This window comes from Polyodon spathula, chromosome 4, assembly GCF_017654505.1.
Source record: "Polyodon spathula isolate WHYD16114869_AA chromosome 4, ASM1765450v1, whole genome shotgun sequence".
Lineage (NCBI taxonomy): Eukaryota > Metazoa > Chordata > Actinopteri > Acipenseriformes > Polyodontidae > Polyodon > Polyodon spathula.
Genome location: NC_054537.1, coordinates 90,288,232 through 90,305,518, shown reverse-complemented (window position 1 = coordinate 90,305,518; position 17,287 = coordinate 90,288,232). Strand labels below are relative to the sequence as shown.

General features: G+C 39.2%; 1 protein-coding gene across 1 annotated transcript; it reads right to left on the bottom strand.

Annotated features, from left to right (window-relative positions):
• Window positions 1–316: 316 nt before the first annotated feature.
• Window positions 317–16,919, bottom strand: LOC121315079 (transcription factor Sp4-like). Its single transcript, XM_041248979.1, has 6 exons — window positions 16,234–16,919; window positions 15,778–15,863; window positions 13,704–15,243; window positions 3,502–3,709; window positions 2,132–2,331; window positions 317–1,240 (listed from the first exon to the last, which is right to left on the bottom strand). Exons 1-6 carry the CDS (start codon window positions 16,238–16,240, stop codon window positions 996–998), a joined length of 2,286 nt encoding a protein of 761 aa, XP_041104913.1. The 5' UTR covers window positions 16,241–16,919; the 3' UTR covers window positions 317–995.
• Between the last annotated feature and the right edge of the window lie 368 nt (window positions 16,920–17,287).

Sequence of the window (17,287 nt, the reverse complement as noted above, 5' to 3'; positions counted from 1 at the left end):
ATTATCTTTTTATTATTATTATTTGGGGTCCAGGCTCGTTATAACCGAAGGTTCGTTTTAATGAAGGCGGTTATAGCGAGGGTGTACTAAATTTCAAAACGTTCAACAACTGACAGCTAGCTAAACGCAATCATGTTAAATTGGTTAAAACGGCCATTAAATGGGCTTGTTTTTAACATTGATGTTCATTTGATTTTCCTTTCTGTTTGTTGATGTGCTTCGGTTTTGACTTGGCCGCTACTTCATTTTATTTTGTTTTTTTTTGGGGGGGGGGGGGGGGGGGGGGGGGGGGGGGGGGGGGACACATGGTTTTGACACATGGTTTTGACTTTGCAAATGTTTTTTGGTGGACTGACGGCGGGTATGTTGTCGAGTCTTACGTTCTCAAATCTGTATGTGGTGTGGGGCCTCAAAAATGACAGTATTATCGAATATCACGATATTTTTTATGTTATCGTCACAGTATGAAAATTACAATATCGGCACAACCTTACGGTCAAGTATTCTTTAAAACAAAAGAAGAAAGCCGTAATCTGTTAAACAGAAGACATTTAGCACAGGCATACTGGCCTGTCCCGTGTATGTCTTTATGATACCATCAACTTTCTGATCCTTTTTCAACGAGAAGAGCAAGGCCAGTTATTTTAACCTAACATTTCAGTTAATCAAGGGGTGCAAACTGGCAACTCTGTTTTGCATAAAAACAGATTTTCTGCCACACTTTTTTTTTTTTTTTATAGTGAAATACCCACTGCATTTATATGATTATTCTGAATCATTGTGCTTATTTTATTTATTCATTTATTTTTTACTAGTATTAAAAGGCATTCGCCAGTATTACTAGAATCTGTTATTATACATTTATTTAATTTTAAATCTACCATAACAAAATCTTCTGATGTGCATGTTTTTATTTTGTTTTTCCGTCCACTTTCATATCTTGAAAGGTATGCAACCTTGAGTGCAAATTGGTACCTAGGTATACAAATTCCTCTTTAAAACTCATCCATGTTGCTTGATGCGTTTGGGGAAGCTGGGTTTGAATCCTGGGACAGCGAGGTTATGGTGACAATCCGTGGGGAGCCCAGGACATCGTTCACAGTGTCCTCCATGTCCTCAGTGGTGACAATAGCCAAGGCTGCACCACCCTTCTTGTTCTGGTGAGTTTTGATGTGCTTGGAAAGGTGGTCGCTTCTCATGAACCTCTTTGAACATTCTAGGCATTCAAATCTTTTCTCACCTACAAAAAACAAAAAACAAAACACTAATACAGAAAATCGACACCGTTACAAAAGTATGATTCTGATTCTATACAAGTACAGGGTTTCATTAAAAAGCAAATGTGCATGAATATATATAATAAAATGTGGCAAAAATGTTTTATATTAAGGCAGTCTTTCTGGTGTTCTTAAGAATGCACTACACCACTATAGTTTAATACTTCCAGTTTTAGTAACACTGTGTAAAATGCTATTCGCCGTGTTGTTTAATTCCCCCTGAAGCTCACTGCTGCAGTAGCTGTAAATTCCACGTGGCCCTTTGTTATGCTTAACAGCGATAAGAATGTGCTGCAACAGACACAGGTTTAAGAATATCCCCAATAATGGCTTTAAGGATCTTGAAGCCATTTTCATGTCATTATTGGTAGGGTCAAAAAGGAGCCTTGGCTTGTAGCGCTCCATGTGAAAGTCAGCACGTCACAGCACATTGCTGTAAATACAAAATCAGAGCTATTCGTATCATTAAATGTTAACCATGATCTAATTCTACAGTATGTAAAAATATAAAACGTGACACACATACTTACAGAAGGCAGCTCCAATAATCTTTTAACTGTGATGCAAACTTTCCATACCAAGTTTCATCAGAAGATTACATTTTCACACATATCTAGTGCAAGTCTGACATCTTGAGATAATCACGTCCTGAGCAAGGTTGTTCACAAAAGAACAAGCTTGTCTCCACAATACCCCATAAGGCAGCTGGGGATAATAAGCAGTTTGATAGCTGTTCTCTATTCCATGTCAAATTGAGTGCAATATACGTATAAACCACTATATACCTTGGGTGGGATAACAAGTACTGCTTAGCATCCTAAGACATGAAAGCACATGCAAATGGAACAGCTCACCTGTGTGGGTGCGCCGGTGTCTCTGCAGCTCGTCACTCCGGGTGAAGCGCTTCCCACAGAAGATCCAGTTACACACAAAGGGCCTCTCTCCCGTGTGCCAGCGCAAGTGTGCTCGCAGGTGAGACGTCTTCCCATACACTTTCCCGCAGCCCTCGATGTGGCAGATGTGCTGCTTCTTCTTCCCAGGCTCGCTGTTGTTTCTGTAGGAGATCAGGATGCTCAAGTCACTGTCCAGAAGGCAGTGCAGAATTGGTTCTAGTCGTGAGGCTGTCACTATAAAACGTGTCTGCTTTAGGGAAGACAGTTCAATCTAGTTGGAAGGAAAAGGGCCAAATCAAACCAGATGCTAGTGATTTGCAAAACTGTTAGTGATCATATCTATGATCTCCTAAAATAGCTACATTTATTCACATACAGAAATGTGTGTATGTCTTTGTGGGGTGGGGGTATTTATAATCATTTATAATACTTGAACCCCCTCTGTTTAAATCAGCAGTTGCATTATGTTACCTATAAAGTCTAAAAATGGATTAACCGACACATCTACAACACCTCCAGCACTTCTGTAGTTTTGTTCAGAAAAACTATCACAAGCATTAGACTGTCGGAACATAGGTTCCCCAATTCTCAATACAGGGTCATAATGTAAAAGGATCACACATATTATATGCTGGCGCTCCAGGCACTGCAATTATGGAAATTCCTTATGCTGCCAAGTTAGTATAATGCAAGATAAGTAATTATAACAGCCAAGTATTAAAAACGGCCCTTTCACGAGCAATAATTCAAAATATTATTTTGAATCCTTGCTCTTGTAACCTTATTTTAAGCTGTAGGGGAAAAAAACAACCTCCATATACTGTAAAAACATCCAGGAAAAACTCACCAGGGAAAAGATTCATCAGACTACATCACTTCTAAATACTGCTTCTGGCATTTTTACATATCTTATATAAACTTACACTAAAGATACTCATATGCAATGATAAGAGATGTTGGTCACATAACCTTTGCATACAAAGGACCCTATTTTAAGGATTAATTAGCAACAGTATTTTGATCTGGTGCTCTTCAGATCAACTGAAATGGACCCATTTGTCTTCTTTCTACCTTTTGACAGAGTTTTTTGTTGTAAATGCCACTCAGTAATGCACGCATGTGGGGGTGGGGGGTGGGGGGGGATTGGCAGTTCCATGGACCAAATCATGTGTAGACAACCACTGTGGGTCATATAAGGGTCTGTAGCTGACTGATTAATAATTCCTCAATATGGTCTTTTGTCAAAATTACATTAAACCACCAGAGCAACAGTTTGGAGTGGCATAAAGACTTAATCCCCGCCCTGTATAACGAGTTGAGGAATTCCTTGCCTTCCTTCTACATCCCGGCAGTTGGGACATGAGCAGGCGACCCTCCTGAGCCTCTTTCCTGGCTGCCCCTCCTGGTCAGAGACTTGCTGGGTCTGCTGAATTTGCACTTGTGTGATCTGGTCGGGGCTGACAGCATTTGCAATGTTCCCCACGGCTACTGTTACTGGAGAGGACTGAACCTTCACTCCATCCTGGTTCTGCTGCTGGCCTGTAAAGCACAAGTGGGTTTAGTCATGACTGGGCCTCCCGTCCGTCCGCCAAAAAAGGGCGATCAATGAACCTCCTTGTTAACATTACTAAACACAATAAAATAAAAATGGTGGAACGGTTTTCAACACAGCATGTTTTTAACACAGAGATGTAAACACTAAGGTTTGCTGCACTACAGTTTAGATTCAATCAAATTACTGTAAACACTCAAGCTATCCTTATTAGCTGTGTTAAGAGATTAGCTGCATTTAGTTGGCAAGGTCAGTCTGTTTTCATAGCAAAGCATACAAACAGCTAGGTTTGGATTAGGGAAGTCACGATAGTAACTTTTTCATTATCGCAATATTAGTCTGATTTAACTTGGCTACAACCGACAGGAATACTTCTTGTCGGTGCTGACTTTCCAGTTTATTTTCTGAAAGCTGCTTATTTTATGTTCTGCTCAGCAGCCTCTGTAGTAGCCTTTTGTATAATGTGTGATTCTGAAGCTAAATAGCGAGCTATTGTATTTTCTCCAAAGACACATTACAAGACGTGCAAAACAATTACCTCCACCTGCATGTAGTTTCTTAAATGGGAAATATCTTGACATGGATATGAAAATCCATTCCTTTTATTGAGAAGTTATCTGGCCCTCTGATTCTTGTTTTCTCTGTCCAAGCCCCAAGTCTAAATAAACATGAACTGTGTAACCAGGCAGACTATTTTTTTTGTAATAAAATAGTTCTTCCATAACTTCAAAATGCTTAATTTGAATTCTGGTCCACATTTTATAGATACTTTTTTTTTTCTTTACATTTTCAATTTGCAACATTTTCAATCACCTACTTGTACCTACAATCACTCTCTCTACAGTAGGATACAAACTAGGAATAAAAAATAGCTTTTAATAACTACTCAATAAGCCACACAGCAGCATTTAGTCAGTCAGCAAAGACCATTGCAGTCTATGAAGTATCGCTTAATTCGGATGCAAACAGCAGATGCTATGAAATCACTGGTCAACACAGATTTGTGGTCAAGGATATGTGAATAAAAATATCAAAAGAGTTAATGTAATGGTAATGTTCTTTTATTGGTAAACTTTATTATAGCCTGTTCAGCAACATCATCCATCAAACATGATACGGGACTTTGATATGACTGTGAGACCCTTATTTTAGTTCATATCCTTCCTTATACCCATTTTACAGTACAGGTAACTAAAATGAACTGCTACTGGACATGTCCTGTATATTAACATTACTTGTAGCATTACAGTTTGGTCTTTAACAGAGATTAAATAACATAACAAGAATAATGAATCAAACTGCTAATGCCAGCATCTCTGCACAATGTCCTGCACTCTGGGACAGGTGTTTGTACCACTCATACTGTACATCGGACCTTCTGCTAGATTATTTGAAAGGTCAGTCTATATTTTAAAGGCTTGAATGTATGGAAACTACAGGACTGGATACATACAGTACAAGTGTACAGTACATGAGTCAGTTAAGTCATTTGCAAACAGAAGCAGATAAACGTGGTCTCAAAAACATACCCTGAGGACTTCCTAGATTATAATGGCTTCATAATGGTTCCCCAGGGTCTGTTTTAGCTTATGTGAGGTTTAGAAATTGGTCGATAAGATTAAAGGATGTATCACCTACAGGAAATAAACTCTGTGGTCAAAACAATAAATTGAATAGCTGCCTAGAAGACTATCGTGCGGTCATATAACATCTGATGATGTGCTACTAATTTACTACGGTATGCTTTAAAATATTTATATACCAATAACAGACACACTAAAAGGTTAATATCTAATTCCTGGAACGTCTTAAACAACAACAAAGTTGCAATATATAATCTGCATAACAAACACATGGGTAGTCTGAGGGCAAAATAATAAAAAAATAAATCTGCATTAAAATTAATAATTGTTAAATGTCATAAAACTAGCACAAAACTGCTGACAACAGCAACGAATTTACTTATTTGTTTTATTCAGATTTATTTTTTTTTATTAGGTTTTTATTTTGCCTTTGCACTTGTTGCTAGACAGTCTTTTTAATCAAGTCCTGACAAGAATACACTGAAATGTAAAAAGCATAGTCTACAGTAAATGTCACTGGACACACTCAACTGTTGACAAAATGTTGTATCACTGCAATCCAAATGAACATTAAAAACTGCAGCAGTTTTCAAAACACATGTTTTCAGAAAATAAATTCTAGTATCAAAATGTATCTAAACCCGACAACGGAATATTCTGAAGGGAGGTTTTGGGAGACAGCACCATGAACAGGGGTTCAACCCTTTTTGAATCACAGCCCATCTTACCATTTTCATTATTTTACTTGTATTTCAAGTGGATGACTAAAAGCACCATTTCGCCCTGAAATAACTACACGATAAAACTAAAATCCATGTCTGACATCCACAACGACTTTGTCTACCAAAAAGAAGAAATTAATAAGTTAACAATAATGATTATTTAACAATTATGATTTAATTATTGTATCAGTGTTATAAATAACAGATAACACAATGGTGGCCATGAAGTGCAAATACAAAACACAAATACAACTCAAAAAATGTGAATACAGGAAGCTCACAATGCAATGGAATTAGGGATTGAGGCCACTCCCCCCGATACTCCAGCACAGTCTCAGACTCTCCACCTGCTTCTGAAGAAGTTAACGCTGTTTAGAAAGCGGAAGTTGAGTCTTTAGTAACTTAGTTGGCGTGGTATATTTCTGTTAGTGTTATAATTGGTATCACAACAGTAAGTATGGTTTACCATAAATTAGTTTTATGTACAGTAATACCAGCAGTTAAAAACTACTATTTTAGTTTGACATTTGACTTGTTTTTTGTTAGCTCAGTGTCTTCGATGTCTGAATTTCTAATTGTTTTCAAAAAGCATCATAAGTGTTTTGCACGATGACATTGAGGTTAGTGCAGTTTCAACACACGAAGATCATGCAAGTGCACTTCTCAGTTTTTATGTCAAACTTTGCGTAAATACTATATGCAGCTGGATGTACAGTCATCTTTGTGGAAATGTTAAGCAACACCAATGGTGTATACATTAGAGTAAGCTAGAAATTCATAGCCAGCCATCGAAGCCAGAATTTTTTGAGCTACAAAAAACAAACTAAAATAGTAGTTTTTAACCGATATTACTGTACAGAAACTCATTTATGGTAAACATTTGCGATACCAATTGTAAGACTGACAGAAAAATACCACGGTCAACCAACTTATAACACTAGTAGTACACTACTCTTTCTGTTTGCATCCAAGCACCTCTCTCTGTACAAATTAAGCACTGCTCATTTTCATACATTTAAATTAAACTGTAGCTTTGCATGACAAATTCAACAATAAGCGTGACTATTGTAAAAAAAAAAAAAAAAAAAAAAAAAGGACAGAGTTCGGTTTAACAGGTGTAGTATTACATCTTGTATGTCAACATAAGATGTAATACTAATAGTCTACTAGATGCATTTTGTAATACAGAATTATCACAAAATGCAAGAGATCGAGCATGTACTTGCACAAAGTTCAGTTAATGGCTAGTTTTACAACAGAAAAAAAGCCATACCTTTATTTTCTCTATAACACAATAACATGTTATCATGGAAAAAACCACCTACCGTAAAACTTAAAATAATTGCTGGGTCTCACATAATCGCCTGTCTCCAATATGCGCCGGGTCTGCTGGCAAACATTGTAATAAATGCCGGGTCTCATAAACACTGGGTCGCTGTCATTCCCATTGAAGCTGAGGAACAGCTTGAGCATAATGAACTGCTTTAAAGGGGCAGCGATGAAAGTCTCTCTTAATGTGCACATGACTCTCAGCTAAAGAAAATCACTGGCCACGGGTTTGTACGCCACCGAGCTGCCAGATGTCTCCCGTTGCCCCGAAGATGTTTTATAATGGGATTTCCCAAAGACATTTTTCAGAGTGCTCGATCTTGGGTTCCGGGGGACCCCCATTTGAAAATCTGTACGGGATTCCACCTCAGGGACCCTGTCGATCCCCACAAGCGATGTGTCCCAGCTGGAAATGACCCCAATTTAGACTTTTTTTTGTAAACCTGGAACTCAAAAGCTATTGGAAATCCAACCATGACACATCATCATGCTGAAAATGTGAAAATGTATTGAAAATGTAGCATTTGAAAATGGGTGGCTCCCTGTGAAAAGAAGCCCCCTCAAACATGACCCTAGGGAGTTCAACCAAGGTTCTAGGCCCTGGTGTCATGGAGATAAGTCCCTGAGAAGGGTCTTTTTTGGACATTTTTGACGGGCCATATCTCTGGTTTTGTCGGGTTTAGGAACTGGATTTTTTTTTGGTGGCGATTCCCCATATGGCCCCCACACAAGTAGTCACCATTTTCACCGGTTCTACGTGCCAGGATTGCTCAGCAAACCGAATTTTTCTTGGGTTTTGGGGTGACCCACCGCGCTGTTTTAAGAGGTGGTTTGGAGCACTCCCCTGAGCCTATATCACTTTGAATGGTGGTACTGTGTGCTTGGGTTCGAGAGATATGCCTGAAAATACTGTCATAGACATGAATGGGGCTGATCACCTGAAAATATTTTTTGCAAAGAATTTCTACGATACTGGGCATGTTACATTCAGGCTCGTCCCCTGAGTCTAGCACCATTTAAATGGTGGTTCTAGGTGCTTCTGTTCCAGAAATATGCACTAAAAGTGATGGCTTTAAGCATAACGTGATTTGTGCCACCTAAGGACAGGTGCTTCTGGATTCATTATCTGCATGTACTACAAGTGCTCTGTAGCAATTTTCAGCATCCTAGTGCACACATTTGTTACTTAAGTAATTTAGGGTACAGTTGGAACAAAAATCAGGAGGAACACCGGCCCTCCACGATCAGGATTGAAGACCCCTGCTAGCCGATTCATTGCTCCATATCACCAGATTTACATTGCGCCCTTTTTAAATAAAACACCTAATGAATCTGCCTATTGTTTCTTGCTAATTCTGCATTTGTTATGTGCTTCTATAGGCAGAATGTATGTATTTTATGAAACAAGCAGTGTGTAGTGTAGTGACTACATCATCTTTACATGGAATGTATAGCTAGGTGTGTGCATGCAGGGGTTGCATGGTGGTGTGGGCGTGCAGGGGTTGCATGCAGGGGTTGCATGGTGGTGTGGGCGTGCAGGGGTTGCATGCAGGGGTTGCATGGTGTTGTGGGCGTGCAGGGGTTGCATTGTGGATGTGTGTGGAGGGGAACTGGAGTGCAGGTTTGATGCAAAAGAGGGGGCTGGAGGCGAGGGCATATAATATAAGGGGGTGCAGGGAAAAGACTAGGAAGGGCTGGGTAAATGAAAAACTAATACAAACATTTATTATTACTTTTGACTCCCAGTCCTCTTTCCCTCACTTTATGATTTTATTTTGTGATTAATTATTGCAAAATAAATAGCCTTCATCTACTCACCGAAGAACCCGAAACGCTAAAATATATTGATGGACAATGCATAAGCAAATGACATGTCCTTTTTTTGGAATACCATGTTCCTTCTCAAAAATGCGTTTTAATTTTAGTCTTTAATAAAGGAAAACAACTGCTTTAATTAATTTGCATGCATCTATTTCAGTGCAATGTAGTTTATTCATTTTAATAAGAAATACATTTTTTTTTTGTAACATTTACATTTTATTTCTATTTCTTGATTAAAAAAATAATGTTTTCTGGGGAGAATAAAAATACATTAATTTTGATTCATGTACTAAGGGTTACTCTTAAATGAAGTCACATCCAGCTTACGGTAAACTGTGCACACATGACTTAGAAACTTGGCTATCAGCTGAGCACAATATCCCAAAAATTGGGCCGAATTAAAAAATGCAAAGCTGTGCAGAATTTGCGACGTTATCTAAAAAAATGACAGGACCAGAAATTGGGACATTATTATGAAAACGGGGGCAGTCTATATGTAAAACTGTGATTACATTAGAGATAAACTAATATATCCTGTAACAAAACTGTAATAGTGGGCAAGATATATATATATATATATATATATATATATATATATATATATATATATATATATATATATATATTATAATATATCGCGCAAATGATTATAGATAAGAAAAAGTACACCACCACAGAAAGACAATTCTTATAAGAACATAAGAACATAAGAAAGTTTACAAACGAGAGGAGGCCATTCGGCCCATCTTGCTCGTTTGGTTGTTAGTAGCTTATTGATCCCAAAATCTCATCAAGCAGGTTCTTGAAGGATCCCAGGGTGTCGGCTTCAACAACATTACTGGGGAGTTGATTCCAGACCCTCACAATTCTCTGTGTATAAAAGTGCCTCCTATTTTCTGTTCTGAATGCCCCTTTGTCTAATCTCCATTTGTGACCCCTGGTCCTTGTTTCTTTTTTCAGGCTGAAAAAGTCTCTTGGATCGACACTGTCAATACCTTTTAGAATTTTGAATGCTTGAATTAGGTCGCCACGTAGTCTTCTTTGTTCAAGACTGAACAGATTCAATTCTTTTAGCCTGTCTGCATATGACATGCCTTTTAAGCCCGGAATAATTCTGGTCGCTCTTCTTTGCACTCTTTCTAGAGCAGCAATATCTTTTTTATAGCGAGGTGACCAGAACTGCACACAATATTCAAGATGAGGTCTTACTAGTGCATTGTACAGTTTTAACATTACTTACCTTGATTTAAATTCGACACTTTTCACAATGTATCCGAGCATCTTGTTAGCCTTTTTTATAGCTTCCCCACATTGTCTAGATGAAGACATTTCTGAGTCAACAAAAACTCCTAGGTCTTTTTCATAGATTCCTTCTCCAATTTCAGTGTCTCCCATATGATATTTATAATGTACATTTTTATTTCCTGCGTGCAGTACCTTACACTTTTCTCTATTAAATGTCATTTGCCACAGTGTTTGCCACTCCTCCTACTTTTGTGTCGTCTGCAAATTTAACAAGTTTGCTTACTATACCAGAATCTAAATCATTAATGTAGATTAGGAATAGCAGAGGACCTAATACTGATCCCTGTGGTACACCGCTGGTTACCACACTCCATTCTGAGGTTTTTCCTCTAATCAGTACTTTGTGTTTTCTACATGTTAACCACTCCCTAATCCATGTACATGTGTTTCCTTGAATCCCAACTGCGTTCAGTTTGAGAATTAATCTTTTGTGCGGGACTTTGTCAAAAGCTTTCTGGAAATCTAAATAAACCATGTCATATGCTTTGCAATTATCCATTATCGATGTTGCATCCTCAAAAAATCAAGCAAGTTAGTTAGACACGATCTCCCTTTCCTAAAACCATGTTGACTGTCTCACAGGACCCTGTTACCATATAGGTAATTTTCCATTTTGGATCTTATTATAGTTTCCATAAGTTTGCATATAATAGAAGTCAGGCTTACTGGTCTGTAGTTACCTGGTTCAGTTTTGTTTCCCTTTTTGTGGATTGGTATTACATTTGCAATTTTCCAGTCTGTCGGTACCATCCCTGTGTCAAGAGACTGCTGCATGATCTTGGTTAGCGGTTTGTAAATTACTTCTTTCACTTCTTTGAGTACTACTGGAAGGATCTCATCCGGCCCAGGGGATTTGTTTATTTTAAGAGCTCCTAGTCCCTTTAACACTTCTGCCTCAGTTATGCTAAAGTTATTTAAAACTGGATAGGAACTGGATGACATGTGGGGCATGTTGTCCGTATCTTCCTTTGTAAAAACTTGTGAAAAGTAATCATTTAATATATTTGCTATTTTTTTTTCTTCATCTACGATTTTGCCATTTGTATCTCTTAAACATTTAATCTCCTCTTTGAATGTTCGCTTGCTGTTGTAGTATTGGAAAAACATTTTTGGAATTGGTTTTAGCTCCCTAAGCAATGTTCATTTCTATTTCTCTCTTGGCCTTTCTAACTTCCTTTTTGACTTGCGTTTGCAGTTCCGTGTACTCTTTCTGCGTACTTTCTTTTTGGTCCTTTTTTAATGCTCTGTAAAGTGCCTTTTTTCGCTGAATATTTTTTTTAATTGATCTATTAAACCATTTTGGCAATTTAGTTTTACATTTAGATTTGTCTACTTTAGGGATGTAATTGTCTTGCGCCTCTAGTACTACATTTTTGAAGAACAACCATCCTTCTTCTGTGGGTGTTTTCTCTATTTTACTCCAATCTACTTCTGTTAGTCTCTGTTTCATACCTTCATAGTTTGCTTTTCTAAAATTGTAAACCTTAGCTTTAGTCATTACTTTTGGGGATTTAAAAAACACTTCAAATGAGACCATGTTGTGGTCTGAGTTTGCCAGTGGTTCTCTGACCTCTGTTTTAGTTATTCTATCTTCGTTATTTGAAAAGACTAAATCAAGGCATGCCTCCCCTCTAGTCGGTGCCTTGACAAATTGTGTTAGGAAGCAGTCATTTGTCATTTCCACCATTTCTATTTCATCCTTCGCGCTACCCACCGGGTTTTCCCATTTTATTTAGGGAAAGTTGAAATCCCCCATTAGTATGGCTTCTCCTTTGCTACACGCATTTCTAATGTCATTGTATAACAGATTATTGTGCTCACCGTCTGAATCTGGCGGTCTATAGCATGCTCCTATTATTATGCCCTTTAAATTTTTGTCCGTTATTCTGACCCATATTGATTCTCTTTTTATTTTCTTTGTCCAGGTTTAACACCTGGGCTTCAAGACTGTTTCTTATGTATAGCGCTACCCCTCCTCCTCTTCTGTCCTGCCTGTCTTTCCTATACAGTGTATACCCAGAAATATTATATTCGTCCATCACTCTCAGACAACCACGTTTCTGTAACACCTATCACATCATAGTTACCTGTTAGTGCAGTAGCTTCAAGTTCTAGAATTTTGTTTCTGATACTTCTAGCATTTAGATAAATACATTTAATGGCTGTCTTACCTGAGTTGTTGTTCTTGTTTTGATGCGGTCTCCCTTCTGTTTTTTTGTTGATTTCTCCCCCCATCCTTTCTAGTTTAAATGCTAGAAAGGAAGTGGGGAGAAATCAACAAAAAAACAGAAGGGAGACCGCATCAAAACAAGAACATAACATTTGTGCATAACATGTTAATTCATATAAATTAATAACCCATAGTTTGTTATATCAGTACAGCAAAATACCACATTACATTTTAATTGAAAGGTTGCGGAAAGCAGATCTTTTGCTGCCTCTGATCGCAATGTTAAAAATGCCTGCAAGATTTCCCACTCGTGTGACGACACACTCATGTGACAAACATGGACCAATCAAAAAGCGAGACTGTTATGCGGTCCCATCCTAAAAACCGGGCCTGTGTCATACCTCAAGCACACACAGTAGGAACACCGTACAAAACATCATTGCGAGGATCGCTACACTACATTATAAAGTTTGATAATCATGAAACTGTGTTTGGCTTCCTTAACAAAACTCTACGGTACAACAGTAGCATGAGTATAAAACGTCTATGTCTACACATTTTTTTTAAGGCAAAGGTGAAAGCATTTTGAATAGGGGATACAATATTGTATATTTAGGTTAAAAGGGGTATTTTAAAACAATGGCTAGTTTCACATACCCTAATTAACTAATCTTGGGCTATCTGATGTCACCTAGCTTTTAGCATAATGTAATATAAAGTCTAAAAAGCTTGAAACACTGCTTAGGCCTTGATACATTTTTGGATCACTGCCAAAAGTGCTTCATTACCAATCCATTTTATTTGAGAATAGATCTCCTAAAAGTTCTAATGAATGTCCCCTTAACAACAAACATAATCAAGTGAACACAAGTCAAGGCACTGTGATTTACTACAAAGAATGAAAGAAAAATCAACTTAACCGTACATCCGTTAATATCTACACATTTTACACAAACATGTTGTTTTATTTTACACTGTTTTTAAACGGTGCGATTTCTTTTTAGCGCAGTATACGAACAACAACAAAAAAAACAAACAAGCAGTCGCTTACCTGTTACACCTGTGATGGTGACGGGAACTCCCTGTACTTGAACCCCGGCAGCTCCAAGATTTGCAATGTTAACTGTCTGTATGTTGGGCAACGATGTGAGCTGGGCAGCATTTAAAGTAATGGGAGTACCACCAACAGTAAGAGGCGTGATTTGGGCAAACGTGCTCCCTGTCGCGTTTGAGGTCACCGGGGTAAAGGTGAGCTGTTGGGGCATTCCTGCGTTCTGCAAGTGCACATTGGAAAGGTTCTGAAGGTTCTGCACCTGCACGGTCTGCCAGCTGATCTGCCCAGACGGTGTCAAAGTCGGGGCCCGAATGAGCACCTGGGCTGGACTCTGCACTGCCTGGAGCTGAACGTTCTGCAAAGGCTGAACAGTCTGCCCCGGCTGGAGCTGAATTGCCTGTTGTGAAAGACCCTGTATCAGCGGTTGCTGGGGCTGGTGGATCTGTATTTGCTGCAGCATGGGCTGTCCCACAATCTGCACCTGCTGAATCTGATTCGACTGGTCCTGAACCGTTTGCAATCCGTTAGCCTGAACCGGGCTCGAACCATCAGGCTCATTACCCGTGACATTGTGAGATTCTTGTTCAGATGCACTTTCTGGTGTGGAGGAGGCGTTGGTGTACTGTCCAGCTTCTGCAGAGTTTACCACAAGAGTGTCACTGCCGGACAGGGTCGCAGCTGCAGTGGTTGTGCAGGAGGGAGATCCCGGCATGCTACTGACAGCACTGGAGATAGGCGTGGTTGCCAGCTGATTTCCGTTAGAGACCCCACCATCAGCAGGCTGAACAAGCTGGAGAGACCCTCCTCCCGCGGCCACATTGTTTATCACAGGCAATGCCAAAGTAACTCCGCCTATGTTAATGGGTACGGTGGTCACCATTTGAGTCTGAGCGCCAGCAATTGTCTGCAACTGCAACGGGAAAGACATCCCCGGCCTGATTTGAAAGGGTATCGCTTGATTCGCCACATTCTGGGGAACAATATTTGCAGAGGTAGCCCTGTTTGGCGTAGTGATGATGGCCTGGTTATTTCCAGCAGGTATGAACTGAATTTGGTCGTGCTGCAAGTTCAGAGCTGTGGGGTTTACGGAGCTGAACTGGATCTGCTGGCCATCCAAAGTCTGAATCTGCGGAATCACCTGATACTGGACGGCGCCGGTCGAATTCTGCATATTCTGCACCTGAATGACTTGGAATTGCTGCTGCCCCACTGTAACATTGTTGGAGGTGACGGTCTTAGCTTTGCTGGTGGCGATGCTGTCATTGTTGCTGCCGGGTGCACTGGTGACCACAGCAACCCCTTGCTGTGCACTGTTCTCTTTTGATACCGCCGGAGCTGCTGCGACGATCTGCCAGGCGTTCCCAGCAAGCTGTGTAGTGACCAGTTCCAGCTGCTGCGGTTGGTTTTGCAACTGAACAAGCCCTTGACTGGGATCGATGATAATGTGTTGCTGTCCCCCTGCCTGGTTTTCACCTGGAGCCCCTCCTATTTTGCTGCAAGTAGCGGCTAGCAGTGCCAGAGGAGAGGGTTGAGCGTCCTAGCCAGGAAAAAAAAAAAAAAAAAAAAAAAAAAAAAAAAAAAAAAAAAACGGTGGGCGTGTTTAAAGGCGAAGTAGGTGTGAATTTTTTTTTTTGTATTAATATTTTAATTTTCCACTGAGAAAACAACAGATTGCATATATGACTAAGAATCGAACATACAATGAGGTGTGTTGTAAAAAAATAAAAATAAAAAATAAAAATAAAAAAAATGTAATGAAACAAATACTGCCTTTGGAAAAAAAAAAAAAAAAAAAAAAAAACATAACGGGATTAAGAAAGAAGTTAACGTACATGCTTTTGTATTTTAAATTTACCAAATGCAATATGTTTGTATGGTTAAATATTATAACTGCCTCTTATGTTTCACACAAACAGCAACGTTCCATTTAGCAACACGTAGTTAAGAAGAGAATGTACATGTTGCGGCTAAAGCCCTGTACAGACAAGCAGACAGAAACAGAAGTGTTAGTTACCCGATGAGAAAGCCTTAAAAATTACGTTAAAAAGCCTTCATTAAAATAATGCATTACCTGCAATACAGAAGTTTTGCCTTTATTGCCATAATCCCCACCAGATGATTTCCCTCCTTCTGTCGCCATCGTTTCTTTCTTTTGATCTGCAAAAACAAAACATGAAAACTAGATATCTAAAGATTACTGGTGGCTCTTTAATATATAATATATATTATATATGATATCTATTATATATAGTATATATATATCTATATAGTCAATATCGTAATCCATAATCAATAATCGTAATCCACCATATGCGAGAGAAAAAACACAAAACGTGGTTCGAAACCCGACCCAATGGATACAAAGTACCACCCAAAAGGAGGTTCTCTGTCTCAGACATAAAAAAAAACCCCTAACATTCTAAACCAAGCAGTAATTAAAACAGAAAATATAAAAAGCAAAAAAAAAAAAACATGATGGGTTTGGAGAAAGAGGGAGGGGTAAGAAGGAGGGGTGGGGGTAACCTACCACTCATTCCGCATTAATAAAAACACAGAGAGGAGTAGTTTAAGAAAAAAGGCCGGACGGTATGGATTCAGAGGCTGGCTGAGGCTCGGGTAAGGACGGCCTATTTTTCCACGAATGGCTGCTGCTGGGCTGTGGCGTAGCTCCTCCGGCCGGGATAACCAGGTCCTCTGCCTGCTGAGTGGCAGCTCCACCAGGAAGGGCGGTGCTACCCTGCAAGAAACAAAAACACTGACAAGGCACCACAAAACGCAGTTTACCGAGACACTTTGCAGTATAAACTGCGGCTTCTTGTATTACTGACCCCTTTTTTAATTAATAGGTTTTATTGCATCATAATCCAAGTTTGAATCACTGTTTTTGTTCAAGACCAGCCCACTCCCCCAAACAGGTACACCCTAGCATGTTAGATGCCTGGATTGTGAACATTATATAATTCAAACGACTGGGGGGAGATATCGCTCCATTTGCTGTTTAGGGATCGTTCGTCATTAATAAGCTATAGATGCTCAATCAATTTTAACGTTGACGAATTTATTAAAACAATTAATAATAAAACAAAACAAAAAAAAAACCCGCTAAATTTATGGCTTTGATGGGCGGACGCCTCTCATATCTGCTCACATTGGCTAGACGGGCTGCTCTGTCCGCGTAGGTTGTCCTGGGAGATGTATTTTTGAAGTCCTTGCTTTGGAAAGCATCATACGGTCATGACTACTATTCCCAGCATGCAACGCCAAAAAAAAGAGGCGGTACAGGTGTCAAAGGTTTGGTTGAGAAGAGAAAGGGAAGGGCGGGAGCTTGTATTTGTGGGGGTTGGGCAAATAGAAAGGGGAGGGAGACGGGATCTCTGTGTTTTTTTAATGTTATTATTCTTGAGCTCAGTGTATATTTGTTCTTTGATAACACGTTAGATTAGTGTACTGGCGTTATACCGTTTGGCAGTAAGGACGGTTTAACATAACAGACCGCTTCTGGTCTATGGATTTTAGTTACAACTAAGATAAATGAAGGATTATAATTTGATAAATGAACAATGATTATAATTTTCTGTGGA